General features: G+C 50.8%; 1 protein-coding gene across 2 annotated transcripts; it reads right to left on the bottom strand.

Annotated features, from left to right (window-relative positions):
• Positions 1-528: 528 nt before the first annotated feature.
• Positions 529-17586, bottom strand: F2 (coagulation factor II, thrombin; the record flags this gene model as incomplete). 2 transcript variants are annotated; one of them, XM_080714246.1, is made up of 14 exons in its annotated part: positions 529-669; positions 828-890; positions 6513-6702; positions 6856-7029; positions 7493-7660; positions 8102-8228; positions 8306-8422; positions 9191-9490; positions 12601-12737; positions 12821-12926; positions 15123-15173; positions 15357-15381; positions 17014-17177; positions 17508-17586. In XM_080714246.1, the coding sequence occupies 14 exons, from the start codon at positions 17584-17586 to the stop codon at positions 529-531; spliced, it is 1842 nt and encodes a 613-aa protein (XP_080570372.1). The 2 variants fall into 2 exon arrangements, with proteins under 2 accessions (XP_080570372.1, XP_080570373.1); XM_080714247.1 differs by having other exon boundaries at positions 828-898; positions 6521-6702.
• Between the last annotated feature and the right edge of the window lie 1497 nt (positions 17587-19083).

Here is a 19083-nt window from a genome sequence, read left to right as displayed (position 1 = left end):
TCTTATTAAAATCTGAGGTGAAGAGAAAGACATAACTACTTCCACCTCCTCTGGTCCTAGGACAAGCTGTTTACAGTACAGCAGCCAAAAGCCCAGGCCTCCTTTGACTGTCATACCTGGGCACGTACCTGGGTGGACAATACAAATACTTCTCCAATATCTGTTTACTCAGCTGCTTCATGTGAGGGCAGTACCTACCTACCTACCTACCCACCTTTCATGAGAATTATCAGGATAACCCATTGAAGCCCTAGATGTGGAGTGTTTTAAATAAGTCAACCTGCCTCTCCCCTCAGCTGGCCCTGCTCTAGATACGGTGGGTTTTTTGAAGTCCAGTTTATCCAGCAATAGTGCTCGTTGTTCCTGAACCAGAGAACTGCCCAGGAACCGCACTGGGAGCATGCAGAGAGCTCGTTGACATTTTTTATTTGGGAATGCTTTTGTTTTAGAAATAATGCACAAAAATAATTCTTTCACTGGACTGGTTTCTGGAATATTGCATTAAGGGGCCCAGAATGTGAGTAGCCCCTATCCAAACCGCTCGATAATCTTCTGTATCCACTTCTTCAGGCGGAACACGTGTGTGTAGAATCCATATTTTCCATCTCGGTCACAGCCTTCACCCCAGGAGACGATGCCCATTTGATACCAACGGTCGTTAAAGGTGCTCTGAGAAAGAAAGTTGGGATTGCCAATAGAGTCAAGTCCAAGGTAGTGGCAGTATTACCCTGCCAGGCAACTGTTTCTCAGCACTGGTTTCCCTCCTTGCCCACCCTCTTCCCCCCAGAAGACCTACCCAGCAGCCCCTGGCCTTTGGAAAAGCTCACCTTCATGACAAAGGGGCCCCCACTGTCCCCTTCACAGGCATCCCCTCGTTTCCCTTCTCCGGGCTTAAAACCTTGAAAGAGAACAGCAGGGCTCAGGAGGCACTCCCTTCAAGAGCCATCAGCCTGAAAGTATCCATGTTATCCCTTCTGTCACCCTTCACCTTGTTTCACCCCACTTATGCAATCCTTTAGAAAATCCCATTGTTTCTGTCTTCAACAAATCCCAAATCCAGCCACTTCTCACCACTTGCATCCTGGCCGAGTCATATCTCTCCCCTGAACCATGCTAGTCTCCTAATTCCACCGCAGTCCCTTCTTCAGACAGCAGGGAGACTCTAAAGACAGCAGCTAGATGTACAGATAGCTGAGGATAGTGATGGTTCCCTTTATTCGAAACTCCTTACATATCCTCCTCAGTGCAGAAGAAGGTGAACCGCCAACAAACCTCCCCACAAGAACCACACTTTCAACAGCTAGAATACAGGAGCTAGCATTAAACTGTGGATTGAGAGTGTGTGTGTGTGTGTGTGTGTGTGTGTGTGTGTGTGTTACTGGGGGGTGGAACCCAGGGGCTTTTCTACCTCCGCGCTATACTCCCATGTCTATTTTTTATACTTTATTTGGAAACAGGGTCTCACTAAGTTGTTGAGAGCCTCACTAAGTAGCTGAGGCTGGCTTCGAACCTGTGTGATCCTCCTGTCTCAGCCTCCCAAGCGCAGGGATTACAAGCATGCGCCACCACGCTGGGCAAGTTTATTTGTATACTGAAAAAGATATGCTTGATGGAAACAGGTGGAATTGCATTGGAAGCCTTACAAATAAGAATGGGTACTGTATAGGCATTTTATCACCCCATTTTAGGAAAAATATGATGTTAAGCACAATTTTTTAAAGTTCTTATTAGAGCCGGGCGTGGTGGCGCACGCTTGTAATCCCCATGCTTGGGAGGCAGAGACAGGAGGATCGCGCAGGTTCGAAGCCAGCCGCGCTGGCTTAAGAGACCCTGTTTCCAAAATATAAAATAGGTCTGGGAGTGTAGCCCAGAGGTAGAAGGGCTTCCAGGAACCCCAGTACCACATAAATAAATAAATAAATAAATAAATAAATAAATAAATAAATAAATAGTTCTTATTGGAAAAAAAAAACACCTTGTAAATAGCTGTATTTATTTATTTTTATGGTACTGGGGATGGAAGCCAGGGGCATTCTACGTCTGAGTGACACTCCCAGCCCTATTTTTTATCCTTTACTTTGAAACAGGGTCACAGAGGGCCTCACTGAGTAGCTGAGGCTGGCTTCAAACCTACACAGTCCTCCTCTCTCAGCCTCTCAAATACTGGGATTACAAGCGTGTAATAGCCCTGTATCTAAACAGATAAAAACTGGAAGGTGAGTGGGCCATCATGATGTCCTCAGCCCCAGCAGGAGGTGCGGTTTTATAAGTGCACACCGTGCCACTTGGTGTCAGGGTGTGCCCACAGGGACAGATACTAGCACTTTGGTTGATGAGACCCCAGTCTGAAGAACACAGGAAAGAAAAGGATATGATGACGGCCCCCAGCTGCTGAGGATTCTGGTACAGGCAACACCCACAGCCATGTATCTCTTCTGACTTCCCTTGGGGCACCTCCTGTGAGTGCTACAGGGTTCCGAATGGAGGTAGAGCACTGGCGCCCTGAGAAGTGTTCTGATTACTTTGCCAAGAGAGAGCAGTGGAAGGAACTGCGGCGGGAAAGCTGGGAGCGAGAGGTTAAGCAGCTGCAGGAGGCCCCACCTGATGGTCCTAAGAACCAAGCTTTCCTCCTGCCAGAAAGGAAGGCGACTTGCGCCCACTGTGGGGTATCTTGTGACCAGACCCCAGGAGCGGTCCACATAGGAAGAGAAGAGAGACAGACAGTGCACTACATGTGCAAGTGAGATATGTTACAGAACATACACACTAATAACCCTAAAAAATAACTAGACATGGGGAAAGAGGTAGAAACTAAATCGACCCATAGAAAGATACTGCAAAGAAACAAGATAATAAAGACCTCAGCTAGCCGGGCGTGGCGGGGCACGCTTGTAATCCCCGCGCTTGGGAGGCAGAGACAGGAGGATCACACAGGTTCAAAGCCAGCCGCGCACGCTGGCATAAGAGACCCTGTTTCCAAAAATAAAAAAAAATAGGTGGGAGTGTAGCCCAGAGGTAGAAGGGCTTCCAGGAACCCCAGTACCACCAAACAAAGACCTCAGCTAATCAAATTTTACCCCAAAACACCACAAGACAGAAGAGAACCGAATCAAATATCCTAAAGCAAATTTGTACATGTGAAAAAAGATCTTGAATCAAAAATAAAAAAAGAATTAATTAAACAATAGGAGGGGGCCGGGCGTGGTGGCGCACGCTTGTAATCCCAGCGCTTGGGAGGCTGAGACAGGAGGATCACACAGGTTCGAAGCCAGCCTCAGCTACTGAGTGAGGCTCTCAGCAAATCAGTGAGACCCTGTTTCCAAATAAAGTATAAAAAATAGGTCTGGGAGTATAGCCCGGAGGTAGAAAAGCCCCTGGGTTCTGCCCCCAGTACCACACACACACAAAAAAAAAAAAAAAAAAAAAAAAAAACCCATGGGTAAAAAAAACAGTAATTGAAATGGAATTTTGTTTCTTTAACAAGAAGAAATTTTGAGTCCCCTTGAAAAAGAAAAACAAAACAATAGAAATATATTTTGATCACACAAGAAGACGTCAGAGAGATAAAACAGCTGTACCTAGTGCAAAGGTCCACAGGTGCCGGCAGAGCTGACCTGAGACAGCCAGCTTCGAAAGGCTTCACAGTGAGACTGCAGCTGTGAGTTGAAGCCAGGTCCTCAAGGACACCAAGAAAGGACCAACTGTTTCCCAAGGGTAAGAGACTGTACTGACGTCAGGCTTTCAAAATAACATGCACAACAAAGACATATTTTTCAAACATTTGAAGAAAATACAAACTGGCCAGATGTAGTGGCACGTGCTTGTAATCCCAATATCTGGGAGGCTGAGACAGGAGGATCGCCCCAGCCTCAGCTACTTAGTGAGGCCCTATTTCAAAATAAAGAATAAAAAGGCTAGGGTATAGCTTGTAGGTAGAACGCCCCTGGGTTTAATCCCCAGAGTCACACACACACACACACACACACACACACACACACACACACACACTGTAGAATGATCGAAAATCATCACTTGGCAGCTATCATAGTAGTTGGGAGAAGGATTTGATAAGAGTGCAAGCAATCCAAGTATTTCCCCACAATTTATTAGTTACAAAGAAGAAAACAAGCCGGGCGTGGTGGCGCACGCTCGTAACCCCAGCATTCGAGAGGCAGAGACGGGAGGATCGCGGTTCATGGACAGCCTCAGCTACTTAGGCCTTTCACAACCCAGTGGGACCCTGTTTCAAAATAAAGAAAAAAAAAATAAGGCTAGGGGTGTAGCTTGGAGGCACAATGCCCCTGGGTTCCAGTACCACAAGGGGTGGGGGGTGCGTGAGAGCAGCTTTACAGCAAAGAAGCCTGTCAGACACCACCTTGATAGGGCCGGAGTTGCACTCTCCCATCTGAGACGGGCCAGCGTCATTAGAGGGGTTAGTATGGTGCACAGCTGGGATCTGTTAGGGATCTGTTAGTGAGGAACCTCAGACGCGCTCAAACTGAGCAAGTATAAACACAACAGGACAGTTGAGTGTGGTGGCACACGCCTGTAACCCTAGTGCTTGAGAGGCTGAGACAGCAGGAGGGTCACAGGTTCAGTGCCAGCCTCAGCAACTGTTTCAAAATAAGACATCAGATCTTTTTTAGTTTTAGTTTGAAATAGGGTTTCACTGAGTAACCGATGGTCTCACTAAGTTGCTGAGACTGTCCTAAAATCTGCGGTCCTCCTGTCTCAGCTTCCCGAATACTGGGATTATAAGCATGCACCGCCACTCCCAGCTCCAGCAGATTGTGTGTGTGTGTGTGTGGTACTGGGGGTGGAACCCAGAGACTTTTCTACCTCCAGGCCATACTCCCAAACCTATTTTATACTTTATTAGGAAACAGGTTCTCACTAAGTTGCTGGGAGCCTCACTAAGTAGCTGAAGCTGGCTTTGAACCTGTGCGGTCCTCCTGTCTCAGCCTCCCAAACTCTGAGTTTGCAAGCGTGCGCCACCACACCCGGCCAGCAGATTTTTTTTTTCTTTGTACGGTACTGGGGTTGAACCAGGGTCATTCTACATCCAGGCTATACCCCTAACCCTATTTTTACTCTTAATTTGAAACAGCGTCTCACTAAGTTGCAGAGGGCCTCACTAAGTAGCTGAGTCTGGCTGCAAACCCATGATCCTTCTGACTCAGTCTCCCGAGTACTAGAATTACAAGTGCGCGCAACCATACCCAACTTTGTTTGTTTCTTTGGGGGATGGGACCCACGGGCATGCTACCACCAACCTACACCCAATTTTTTGTTTTGCAAGAGTCGTGCCAGGTTACTAAAAGTCTTGCTGAATTGCTGACACTGGTATCAAGTTTACAATCCTACTGTCTCAATCTCCCAGTACTGGGATTACAGGTGTGCCTCACCACACTTGGGCTGACATTCTAGATCTGTTTATTTGCATTCCCTCCTGGGAGGCCGGCAATACCCTCCAATGCTCCTTGGAATGTAATAGGCACTCAGTATTTGCTGAATGATGGCTGAAGGGCTTTCATCCATACGCGACCTCTCGCTACACTGCTGGCTGCCCCATGTCAGACTTTATGTGCACTCTCTCATTTAACCCTCCTACCCTACGGCTCAGAGACTTTAATCTGGTTTGGTTTGTTTTTGTCTGTTTGTTTTTGGTACTGAGGATTGAAACCAGAGGCATTTTACCTTTGAGCTACACCTCCAGCCCTATTTAATTTTACTTTGAAATGGGTCACCAGGACTGGTGGCACACACATGTAACTCCAGTGCTTGGGAGGCTAAAACAGGAGGACTGCAGGTTTGAGGACCAGCCTCAGCAAGTAGTAAGACTTATCAACCTATTGAGACCCTGTTTCAAAATAAAATAAAATAGAGATGAGAGTGTGGCTCGGAGGTTCCCAGAACCCAAAAAAAAAAAAAAAAAAAAAAAGGGCCAGGTATGATGGTGCACGCTTGTAATCCCTGCATTCGGGAGGCTAAGACAGGAGGATCGCGGTTCGCGGACAGCCTCAGCTACTTAGTGAGGCCCTCTGCAATTCAGTGAGACCCAGTTTCAAAATAAAGAATAAAAAATAGGGCAGGGGGTGTAGGTTGGAGGTCCAATGCCCCTGGGTTCCATCCTCAGACCCACACAAAAAAAAAAAAGAAGAAAAGAAGGAGACAATGATGAAGGAGGAGGAGGAAAGGGAATGGAAGAGAAGGGAAAGGAAAAGAAACAGGGTCTCACTAGGTTGATGAGAGTCTCACTACTTGCTGAGGCTGTCCTCAAACCTGTGACCCTCCTGTCTCAGCCTCCCAAGAACTAGGATTACAGTCATACGCCACCACGTCCTACTTTTATCTGCATTTTATAGAGGATGAAACTGAGCCCCCAAGAGGTTCAGCAACTTACCCTACATCACCTGGCTTGTGACTGGAGCCAGAGCCCAGGTATCTGCCCATAACACATCTCAGGCTGCCAAACCCATCACACATCCCCACCGTCCCCAGACCTTCAGAACCAACTTGCCAGCACAGAACATGTTGTCGGTGATGCGGATCCGGGTGGAGGCCTTGCAGACCGGCCGCTCCACGATGGGCAGGTTCACCACCTGCAGGACGCCGGGCAGCACCTCGTTGACGTTGGTCTTCCACGTCTCCCGCAGATTGCCCCAGCCCGTCACCCGGCCTTTGTATCCAGCCTGGAGAAAGCTGCGGGGAGGGAGAAAGCTCTGGTGAGAACCAGGGCCTGCGCACCCACACTGTCCCCTAGAGACCAAACCCCAAAAGCCACCCAACAAGGAAAGAACTTGAGTAGACTCTGAACCGAGCCTTCCGCGGCCGCACGGTGCCGGAGCCGCCCACCTGACCACCGTCTGCTTGTCGGGCAGGCACACGGGGTGAATGTGGTCGCTGAAGGTGACCGGCTTCTTGAGCTTCAGCAAGGCAATGTCCCGGTCCAGGTTCTCCCGCCAGTTATACCGCGGGTGGATGAAGATCTTTTCCAGCATGGAGATCTTTTCTATGTTCTTCTCATACCTGTGAGAGACCCCGCAGACACTGAGAGGCTGTGTCTACTCGTACAAGGGGCGACCGGGTCCCAGAGGAGGGAAACTGCCTGCCCTCTGGGTCTGGGAGGCAGAGCGACCGGGGGCCTCCAGGGAGGGGACAGGGCAGTCCCTGCTTTGGCTGCCCCCTTGGCAGCGTCATCTCAGTCTAAAACCACGCAGGGCTCTGGAGTCAGACTGGCCAAGCAGACAGGGACAGGGCACAGGCTGCACACACTGGCCCAAAAGTCACGTTTTTGTTTTTTCTTTGGGTGCTGAGGATTGACTCCAGGGGCTGTCATATTGTAGGGAATGCACAGAGACATCTAACAACCCCTGCACGCACACACACACACACACACACACACACACACACACACACACACACCAGCCCCTCAGAGACCCTCTGTAAGATTCAGACCCCTGCCACACACCCACGGGCCCCGGCTCTGTACCTGGTGCGGGAGTGTTTGCCAATGCGCACCAGAAGGTCGCTCTCGGTGTAGTTCTTGTCCCAAGGTGGGTACAGGATGCAGTGGGCGGCCGTTAGCACCCAGCGATCACTGATGAGGCTGGCACCACACAGCATCTCCTGGGGGCTCTTCCGGAAAAGCATCACCTGCCTGGGAAGGGGATGGAGAGGCATCAGGAGCTGGGGACCACCCTTCACCGGCCCTAGCAGGAGGAAGAACTGGCAACAGGGAGCAGCCTCCAGGGCTCCGATCCCAGACCTGGCCTCCCAGACTGGAGGCCCATGGGATGCTGCAGCCGCCTCCTGCTCTTTTGCACCCCTCCCAGCCTCTTCCAGGGTGGACTTCACAGCACAGCTCTGGAGTCAGAACTGGATTCAAGTCCTGACTAAGCCGCACATCAGCAGTGTGCCTGGGGTGAGTCACTTAAGCTCTCTGGGCCTCAGGTCCACCATCTGCTTAGGAGAAATAATAAAGCCGATCTCATACAGTTGCCATGTAGATAAGGAGATCCTGGATGCTGAGCTAATGTCACCTGCAGAGCCCGAGCCTGGCAGGGCTCAGTGAATGGTGGCGCGGGGGTCCAGGACGCACCACGGTGCGGTGCCGATCTCAGCATCCCAGCCCTCCACGATGCGCCCATCGATGTAAGAATCCACAAGCTCTGATTCAGTTTTGTCTTTCACCGACTTCTTCTCGAACAGAGGCCGCAGCCCACAGTCTGCAGAGCAAGCCAGGAGGTGAGGGGCCAGCCCGGACACCAGCCCAGGCAATCCCGCTGATGCGGAGGCGTCTCACCTGCCTCCCCGGAGCCAAAAGTCTTCTCGTCAAAGAAGGTCTGGAACTCCGGAGTGGTGGTGCGCCCTCCGATGGCCGCTTCCTCGTCCTCTCCCACCTCCTCTCCCAACGCCTCCTCTGCAGGGATGGGGCACCGCCTGGGGCCAGACTGGGCCACTCCCCATATCCCACAGACCTCCCCAACCCCTTGGCTGGCCTTGGAGGACTCTTGGTGCTTGAGATTAAGAGCACACACACCTTGTCACTAGGTAAAAGCTCTCAGGGCCTCAATTTACTCATCTGTGAAAAGGACTTGGCCCTCCCCCTACTGGCTTCTATAAAGCTGTAGCCAGCACACTGGCCTGCTTTGGCTGGGAGTGAGTGGCTGGTTTATGTTTGTTCATTTGTTTCAATGCTAAGGACTGTATTCAGGGGCACTCTGTCACTGAGCTACATTCCAGCCCTTTGTATTCTTTTTTTTCTTTTTCTTTTCTTTTCTTTCTTTTTTATTTATTTATTTTATTTTTTTGTGTGTGTGGTAGTACTGGGGGTGGAACCCAGGGGCTCTTCTGCCTCCGGGCTATACTCTCATTTGGCTATACTCATACTTTATTTGGAAACAGGGTCTCACTGAGTTGCAAAAGGCCTTACTAAGTAGTAGCTGAGGCTGTCCTAGAACCGTGATCCTACTATCTCAGCCTCCCAAATGCTGGGATTACAAGCGTACGCCACCACGCCCGGCTTCCCTTTGTAGTCTTTATTGTGAGACAAGGTTCCACTGTGCTACCCAGGCTGGCCCACACTTGCGATCCTCCTGCACCACCACACCTGGCTGAGTGACCCTTCTTGTTATCCCCCTCCAGGCATCAATCACTGCATCTCCAGCCCCCTCCCCTGACTGCTCACCACAGTAGTGGAGGTCGCAATACTCGAAGTCACCAGTCTGCCCGGCCACATAGCACCAAGCGCCCTCCTCGTCCCCATCTGGGTTTCGGCAGAAGTTTTCCTCCAGCTTCACCTCCGGGTTGAAGTCCTGGTCTTTGCTCAGGGCCTTGGCCTGTGGGCTGTCCCAGGCCAAGCAGGGAGACCCATGTATTGTTACGGCCAGGCGTCCCTGGTACTGCCGGCCGCGCTCCGGGATGCACTCCTCTGCTGGAGGTGACGGTCTGGAGCGGGGAATCATCTCCACAGTGGTGCGGTCCTCGCCTGGTGGGAAGGAGAAGGAGGCACAGTCAGGGTGCCGGGGCTTGGGCCTTGTCTTACAGATTTCTGCCTGCGGGACCTCGGGCAGCTTCGCTTCTCTGACTTCACTTGCCTGCTTTTAACTGGTTACTAATGCTTTTCTTGTGGGGTTGTTGAGAAGATTAAAATACACAGCCTAAGTGTCTGGTGCTTAATTAGCCAGAGTTAGTACCCGGTTTGGCCTCCTGGCCTACCTGTAATGTTTTGGTTTTGCTTTTTCTTTTTGCTTTAGGTTCTGAGGATGAAGCCACGATAGGCACGCACACTAAGAACTCTACCCCGATCCTCCACTACCTCCGCAGTCCGTTTTATTTTGTATTTTGAGACAGAGTCTTACTAAGCTTCCCAGACTGGCCTGGAACTTGTGGTCCCGCCTCAGCCCCCTGAGTTGATGGGATTGTAGGTGTGCCCCACACACCAAGCCTGGATATGTGTAATCTGTTGGTAGTAACTCCCTGGAGGCTTTTTTTTTTTTTTGGTGGTACTAGGGATGGAACCCAGGGGCCTCCTACCTCCAGGCTACACTTCCAGACCTATTTTATATTTTTATTTGGAAACAGAGTCTCTTAAGGTACCGAGGCTGGCTTTGAACCTGCGCGATCCTCCTGTCTCCACCTCCCAAGCAGGGATTACAAGCCTGCGCTACCATGCCCAGCCTTTTTTTTTTTTTTTTTTTAATATGAAGTTTGTTAGGTCTTTTTTTGTTTTGTTTTGTCTGTGGGTCTGGGGGTGGAACCCAAGGGGATTCGACCTCCGAGCTACACCTCCTGCCCTATTTTTTTTCTTTATTTTGAAACCAGTCTCACTGAGTTGCAGAGGGCCTGACTAAGTAGCTGAGGCTGTCCGCGAACCGCGATCCTCTGGTCTCAGCCTCCCGAATGCTGGGATTACAAGCGCGCGCCACCACACCCGGCTCAAGGGTTTTTTGTTTTGTTTTGTGGTACTGGGTGTTGAGCCAGGGACATCTTATCTCTGAACTATACTCCATCCCATTTTATGTTTTTGTTTTGAAACAGGGTCTAACTAGGTTGCTGAGAATCTTGCTTAATCACTGAGGTTGGTCTTAGGCCTGTGATTCTCCTGTCTCAGCCTCCCAAGTACTGGAATTACAGGTATTCACCGCCACACCTGGCAAACTTGATTAAAAAGTCTTGTTTTTAGGTCATGGCAGAGATTGCTTGGGTCCACTAGAGCTGCCTGAGTATGCCTCCAACAGTTTTCATGGGTGTGTGTAGGGGAGGCAGGTGGTTAGAGGCTGCTGCTGCTGCTTCTTTTTTTTTTTTTTTGGTGTGTGTGTATGTGTGGTGCTGAAATGAAATCCACGGGCCTTCTACTTCCGGGCTACACTCCCAGACCTATTTTATATTTTTTTATTTGGAAACAGGGTCCTACTAAGTTGCTGAGAGCCTCACTAAGTAGCTGAGGCTGGCTTTGAACCCGTGCAATCCTCCTGTCTCAGCCTCCCAGGCACGGGGATTACAAGCGCGCGCCACCGCGCCTGGCTAGAGGTTGCTTCCTTTTGTTACAGTGATGAGTAACTTGCTTTAAGACCAGTCCCAGAATGGAGCAAAGAGTCCAAAGGGGATGTGTAAAGGCCTGTTTAGTGGGTAAATTACTGTTATGAATGTGTTACCTGTGTCTGTAACCATATCAATTATCCTATGATTTTTACTTTACTTACTTATATATTTATTTATTTATTGGTGGTGGTGGTGGGGATTGAGCCCAAGGCATTCTACCTCTGAGCTATACCTCTAGCACTATTTTTTTTTAATTTGTAAACAGGGTCTTGCTTAATTGCTAAGGGTCTTGATAAGCTTCTGAGGCTGGCTTTGAATCTGCAATCCTCCTGTCTCAGTCTCCCCAGTACTGGGATTACAGATGTGTGCTGCCATACTCACTTGTCCTGTGGTTTTACAGGTGGACCTTGTTTCACCTTTTGACTTTGGCCTTGATCATGTGACTGGCCCCAGCCAATGGAACAGGGGCAATCCTGGGCCTGGGCTTTAAGACAGTAAAGACATCCTGCTCACTGCTTAGCGCTTCTGCCGTCCTGTGGGAGAGCTGCTCTGCGGCCTCAGCCCTGGTCCCAGCGCAAACAGAAGTGGAGCAGATCTGGAGCCCACCACAGGCGGGAGCCGAGTTTAGCTGGATCCACTGTTTGTAGCACAAGTGCTAGCGCATGCGTACACGCACACACGCACACACGGACACACACGGCCTGTGTCAGTGGACCACACAGACAGATATATTGACAGTGCAGCTGAACAGCAGAGCCATCCTGGCCCAGCCTCAGTCGGGCAAGAAATAAACGCCCATTGTGGGCTGCATCTCTGTGATTATTGCTAAGCAACACACACCGAGGAACAATGACAGAGTCCTACAGGCTGAGCTGTTCCAAGCTTGCTCTGTGGTGCTCAGAAGAGGGTATGTGGCCTGAAATGGTCAGGGAGGGCTTCCTGGAGGAGAGTGCCTTGGCAGGGTAGAACATGCTTGGAAATTGAACCCAGGGCTGTGCTAAGTACCTCCAGCCCTTTTTACTTTTTTTTTTTTTTTTTTTTTTTTTTTGGTGGAACCCAGAGGCTTTCTACCTCCGGGCTATACTCCCAGACCTATTTTTTAATATTTTATTTGGAAACAGGGTCTCACTAAGTTGCTGAGAGCCTCACTAAGTAGCTGAGGCTGATTTCGAACCTGCGCGATCCTCCTGTCTCAGCCTCCCAAGCGCGGGGATTACAAGCATGCGCCACCACACCCGGCGCCCTTTTTACTTTTTATCTTGAAACAGGCTCCTGCTAAATTGCAGAGGCTGGCCTTGAACCTTCGATCCACATGTCTCAGCTTCCTGAAAACGGATTACAGATTACATACTTGCCCCACTACACTCAGCTGGCCTAGAACTTCTGATTTTCCTGCCTCAGCCTCTGAGCAGCTCGGATCACACACATTTGCCACCATGCCCAGTGACCAACTCCAGTTCTGAAGGTCACCAGGATCTTAGTACCCATCCCAGGCTCCAGGAGCCCTGGCAACCCCTAGGCCTTGGCCACTGACGGCCCAGTCCCCTGGCTCACCACAGACAGGGACGCTGCACTCCTCTCTCCGCACCGTGGGGTCTCGGGTGTAGCACCAGGGGCCAGTGGTGCTGCCGTCTGGGTTGCGGCAGTAATTCTCCTGCAGGTCGGCACTGGGGTGGGTGGTGGAGTTGATGCTAGGATAGGAAACTGCCAATCAGGATGTCGCACTGCCCAGCGTGGCCTCGGCCCGCAGGGGACCGGCCCGCTCGCCACTCACTCGGGCTTGTGTGGGTAGCGGCTCCTCCAGAGCTGGCACTCGATGCCCGACCGGGTGAAATTCACGGTCCCGCGGTAGTTCGTCCCCAGACCCTTGGCACAGTTACCTGCAGAGACCCCAGCCTGGTCAGTGTCGGAGCCCGAGGCCCTGGCCCCTCTCTCCCAGCGAAGCTCTGTCTGTCTGTCCCCTCCAAGCTTTCTCTGGCCCACCATTCTCGATCCGCATGCACTCAGCAACTCCTCTGCACCCAACTCCAGTCCGTTTCACAGCGGTCACCAGAGAGTCCCTGAGTGAGTGCCACCGCGTGACGGGGAGGCCGGGGGCTGAGGGCTGAGCCATAGGAAGATGGTCACAGTCAAGGAAGGTGTCTGCTTTCACGGAGCTTCTTCTCAAGAGCTCCTCATATCTAGCAAAGCGAAAAAGTGAGAAGATCCTTCTAATCTGGCCCTGGTCCCCCTCTTAGCTCAGATCCTCATGCATCAGGGCCTGTCACAGGCTGTTTCTGCTGCTGGAATTGTCCCTGGCTTCCCCGGTGCAACCTGCGAGGCCAGGGAAGCCCTACTTCTTTTTTATTTTTTTTAATATTTATTTAATTATTTATTTATTTATTTATCACAGTACTAGAGATGGAACCCAGGGGCATTCTACCTCTGAGCTATACTTCCAGCCCTATTTTTTATTCTTTACTTCCAAACAGGGTCTCACTAAGTTGCAGAGGGCCTCACTAAACTGAGGCTGTCCTGGAACCCGGATCCTCCTGTCTCAGCCTCCCAAATGCTGGGATTACAGTGTGCGCCACCACATCCAACTGAGAAGCCCTACTTCTTCTGGGAAGTGGTCCCTGATTCAGCCAACAAAAAAGTGCCCTTCTTCTGTGTGTTCTTGGTGACCGGAATAGAACTGTTATAGCAATCACGTTAACATTTCATATTTTTGTTTTCCTATGAGACTGTGAGTTTCTTGAAGACACCCTTTTTGAGTCTCTTAAAATCCCCAGTGCCTGACTCAACATCTAGCACACAATAGGGGCTTAATAAAATGTTTATTGATGTAATAAGTTATTTAACAACTGAACCTATGGCTGGTGATTAAGGGGTCCCAGGTAGTAGAGACTTTAGTATTCAGAGCACTGTGGAAAGTCAGGCATGGAAGCTGGGCGTGAAGGCACACGCTTGTAATCGCAGCATTCGGGAGGCTGAGACTGGAGGATTGCGGTTCGCGGACAGCCTCAGTTACTTAGTGAGGCCCTCTGCAACTCAGTGAAACCTGGTTTCAAAATAAAGAATAAAAAATAGGGCAGAGGGTGTAGCTCAGAGGTCGAATGCCTCTGGGTTCCATCCCCAGACCCGCAAAGAAAAAAAAAAAGAAAGTCAGGCCGGGCGTGGTGGCGCATGCTTGTAATCCCCGCGCTTGGGAGGCGGAGACAGGAGGATCGCGCAGGTTCGAAGCCAGCCGCGCGCACTGGCTTAGGAGACCCTGTTTCTAAATAAAAATATAAAAATAGGTCTGGGAGTGTAGCCCAGAGGTAGAAGGGCTTCCAGGAACCCCAGTACCACCAAAAAAAAAAAAAAAAAAAAAAGAAAGTCAGGCATGATGGTGCACACCTGTGTCCCAGTACTTGGGATGGGAGGCTGAGACAGGAGGATCACAGGTTTGCAGCCAGCCTCAGAAAGTTAGTGAGGCCCTCCACAATTTAGTGAGACCCTGTTTCAAAAAGAAAACAGAAGCCGGGTGCGGTGGCGCACGCTTGTAATCCCCGCGCTTGGGAGGCTGAGGCAGGAAGATGGCACAGGTTTGAAGCCAGCCTCAGCTACTGAGTGAGGCTCTCAGCAACTTAGTGAGACCCTGTTTCCAAATAAAATAGAAAATAGGTCTGGGAGTGTAGCCCAGAGGTAGAAAGCCTCTGAGTTCTACCCCCAGTACCACAAAAGAAAAGAAAAGAAAAGAAAAGAAAAGAAAAGAAAAGAAAAGAAAAGAAGAGAAAAGAGTTCTAAGGGTGTAGCTAGTGACAGAATGTCCCTGGGTTCCATCTCTCATACAAAAAAGAAAGAAAGAAAGAAAGAAAGAAAGAAAGAAAGAAAGAAAGAAAGAAAGAAAACGAGAAAAGAAAAGAAAGAAAGAGAAAAGAAAGCTCACTGTTCATTCCTTCTCTTGTTCCTCCAACATTCTCATCCCAGCCCCATATCCACCCGCAGAGCCGCATCCTGGTGCACAGGGCCACAGGCACCAGGGTCAAGACGCCTAACGCCCCTGCTCTCCTGTCTGCCCGGCATGGCCGCACAGCCCCGCGTCAGCTCCTCACCGTCCAGACACTCCATGAACGGTTCCCGAGTTTTCCTTATCGAATCGCAAGCTGGAAAAAAATCAGGAACACCTTTGGGATCCAGGTGGGGCAGGATGGCTGGGGTAAAGGAGGCAGGATGGAATGACAGACACAGAGGGTGGGTGGATGACGGGGAGGGGGAACTGGATGCACTGAAGACTCTAGCTGGAGACCTGGCCTCCCTTCCCGGGGTGAACCCTCCCGCACACTCACCTGTGTACTTGGCCCAGAATATATCCTGGAAAGCAAGGGTTGGGAGTGAGACTCTGGCCGGGCGGGGTTTCGTCTTGTTTTTAGTAAGCTCTGTGTCTTTCCCTGACCCGCTCACATGGGCCGGCTCTGGGATGGTCACAGCCCAATCTCCTATTTTTACTTGTATGTGAGAGCCCCCCCCCCCATTGCACACACACCAAGAGGGAACAGGGCTCCACAGGGCTGGGGTAGACAGGAAAGAGGGGGTCTTGGGGAAAGGGCACGATGGGCCTGGACTCCTGGCCTCGCAGGGCCACGACCCCCAAGGGTGCCAGGAGGCTTTCAGCCAGGGCCAACCGAGGAGGCGCTGAGTCCCGCAGCCTCAGCGGCACAGGTGCAGGAACCCCCAAGAGATGCTTCAGTGGCTCATCTGCCAGCTGAGCAAAATGGGACCTAGGGTAGTTATCAGAAGTGAAAGAGTATGCCGGACGTGGTGGTACACGCTTGTAGTCCCAGCATTCAGGAGGCTGAGACCAGTGGATCGCGGTTCACCGCCAGCCTCAGCTACTTTAGTGAGACCCTGTTTCAAAATAAAGAATAAATTTTGGGCTTGGAGGTCGAATGATCCTGAGTTCCATCCCCAGACCCGCAACAACAACAACAAAAAAAAAAGTGAAAGAGTGAGCCGGGCATGGTACAACATGCTTGTAATCCCAGTACTTAGGAGGCTGAGATGGGAGGATCCGAGTTCGCAGCCAGCCTCCGCTACTTAGTGAGGCCTGCCACAACTTAGGAGACCCTGTTTCAAAATTAAAGAATAAAAAATAGCTCAGAAGTAGAATGGCCCTGGGTTCTAGCCCCAGTACCGTGTGAAGAAGCTTGAACTGTCTGGGTACAGTGGCACATGCCTGTTATCCCACTACTTGGGAGGCTGAGACAGGAAGATTACAAGTTTGAGGCCAGCCTCAGAAATTTAGAGATACTCTCAGCAACTTAGGGGGACCCTATTTTCAAATAAAAGTTAAATAATGCTGGGAGCCAGGTGTGGTGGCACACAATTGTAATCCCAGCATTTGGGAAGCTGAGACAGGAGGATTGTGGTTCACGGACAGCCACTGCTACTTAGTGAGGCCCTCTGCAGGTCAGTGAGACCCTGTTTCAAAATAAAAAATGACCAGGCGTGGTGGCGCACGCTTGTAATCCCCGCGCTTGGGAGGCTGAGACAGGAGGATCGCACAGGTTCGAAGCCAGCCTCAGCTACTTAGTGAGGCTCTCAGCAACTTAGACCCTGTTTCCAAATAAAATATAAAATAGGTCTGGGAGTATAGCCCGGAGGTAGAAAAGTCCCTGGGTTCCACCCCTAGTACCATAAATAAATAAATAAATAAATAAATAAATAAAATAAAGAATGAAAAATCAGGCTGGGTACATACTTGGAGATAGAATACCCCTGGGTTCCAGCCCCAGTATTACACACACACACACACACACACACACACACACACACAATAATAATAATAATAATAATAATAATAATAATAATAAAAATAGAATTGGGCTGGGAGTAGAGCCTGAAGGTAGAATGCCCCGGGCTTCCAGCCCCAGGCCCCCTTGCTGTCTCTAAAAATTAAATAAGTAAATAAAGAGCTGAGCGGATCCTGGCTCACCGCCCGCTCACCGTGGCGCTGGGGGACTCCAGGGCCTCGAAGGCCTCTTCGTAGCTGCACTGCTCCTCCACACACTCCCGCTCCAGGTTGCCCTGGCGGATCTCCTCCAGTAAGCCGCTGTTGGCCCGCCGCACCCGCTGGAGCAGCGACGCTGCTTGCCGAGGGGCCAGGAACACTGCAGGGGGAGGTTGTGGGACGGGCGGTCGCTGGCTGGGCCACTCTGGGGGCCAGAGGCAGGCCTGGCCTGCCCAACTGCCTTCACAAGGGGATGTCTGGGAAGCAGAAGAATCTAGAAGGCTGCTAAACATGGCCCATGTGCTCCCTCTTTCCATGGGGTGCCCCAGCCCACTCTCCATGTTGGGAGAGAGCAGCAGCCACTCTGCTTCCAACCCTGGGCGCCTGCCGCTTTCCCCAAGATGGACACCTGAGATGGCCCCGGGGGGCTGGCCCTGTATTCTCCACTGAGCCAGGAAAGCCGGCTGGTCACCCTGCCGGCGCCCCTTACCGTGCTGGCTGTGTGCAAGGCTGAGCAGGGCGGCCAGGGCCAGGCAGCCCAGGAGCCGCAGGCCTTGGACGTGCACCATGGTGCGTGGGCTCCCAGGACTCTGAGAGACAGTCCTGACCCTTCCGGGTTAATGTTGAACCAACATGAAGAAATCAGTGAAAAGGGAAAAGGTCAGCGGGTCAGGGCCATGGGGACAAGTAGATAGATGGTCCCCTGGGCCACCCCTGCCACTGGGGGGGACAGTTCCTCCTGGGATCAGGACAGAGGTTTCTGGAAGTCAGAAACGAAAGGTCAACATCCATCTGCTCTTCCCTCACACGTGGGTAACATGGACCAGTGGAGCCACAGAGGCGCCATCCCTCCTATACAGCGGTGCCAGTCGCTTTAATATCTGTGGGTCTATTTTCTCTTCTCTGCAATGGGAATAATGCTTTGTGGTAAGGGCTAAGGGAGATCACAACGGTAAAACCCTCGAAATACGGTAAATGATTCATAATCTAGGAGGTCTTTGCATGTTAGCTAGTGAAGAGCTCTGTGTAATCAGAGCAGACGAGATAGAAACCAGGGAGCTGGGCGTGGTGGTGGTGCTTGCTTGTAATCTTAGTACCTGGAAAGCTGAAACAGGTCTGGGAGTGTATGTAGCCCGAAGGTAGAAAGCCTCTGGGTTCCATCCCCAGCACTACAAAATAAAATTAAAAAAAAAAAACAAACAAACAAAAAAAAAAAACAGGCAGGGCTGAGGTTGTAGCTCAGAGGCAGAATGCCCTGGGTTTGATCCCTAGGACAAAAAAAATAGAAACCAGGGTGTGGCCAGGTGTGCTAGCTCACACTTGTCACCCCAGTACTTGAGAAGCTGAGACAGGATGATTGCAGGTTCAAGACTAGCCTCAGCAGATAGTGACTCTCATCAACCTAGTGAGACCTGAAAGGACAAAGTTTGACCACACCAGAGACCACCTTGTAGCCAAGAGGTTTATTGGAGGGGTCGGTATGAAAGGAAGAGAGAGAGAGACAGACAGACAGACAGACAGACAGAGGGGGGGAGAGAAAAAAGAATCTGGGAAAAGAGGGAGCATGTGCTGGGATCAGGGTTACATAGGGGCTTGGGGTTACAGATTGGGGGCCAATAGGCTAGGAGAGATGCCCTTTGAACTAATTGGCTAGAGTCCCATGGGAGGGGGTCCTGCGGCCAGGTAATTGGCTCAGGGTCATCGGCGAATGTCCCTTTCACTGATTGGCCAAGGGCACCAGGAGGGGGCAGGTCTCCCAGGTAAGTGACCAGGTGCAGAGGGGATGGTAGCTTACTAACTGGTCAGACCAGGGCCTCTCAGGAAACTTTGCTTATGTGTGTGTGTGGGGTGGTGTCTGAAATAAGAACCTAATTCATCTAACAAGACCCTTTTTCAAAATAAAAATAAAATAGGGTTGGGGTGTAGCTCGGAGTTAGAATGTCCCTGGTTTCAAACCCCAGTGCCACCAAGAAAAAAGGAACCAAAGTGTAGCCAAATAAAAGCTGGCCCCTTGCCCTAGGACGCCCTGGGGACTAGGACAGCCAACCCGTCTCTCAGTCGCTGAG

The sequence above is a fragment of the Muscardinus avellanarius genome (assembly GCF_963383645.1).
Source record: "Muscardinus avellanarius genome assembly, chromosome: 1".
NCBI classification, from domain to species: domain Eukaryota; kingdom Metazoa; phylum Chordata; class Mammalia; order Rodentia; family Gliridae; genus Muscardinus; species Muscardinus avellanarius.
Note: the sequence above shows the minus strand (reverse complement) of the source record. Positions and strands in the feature narration are given on the sequence as shown.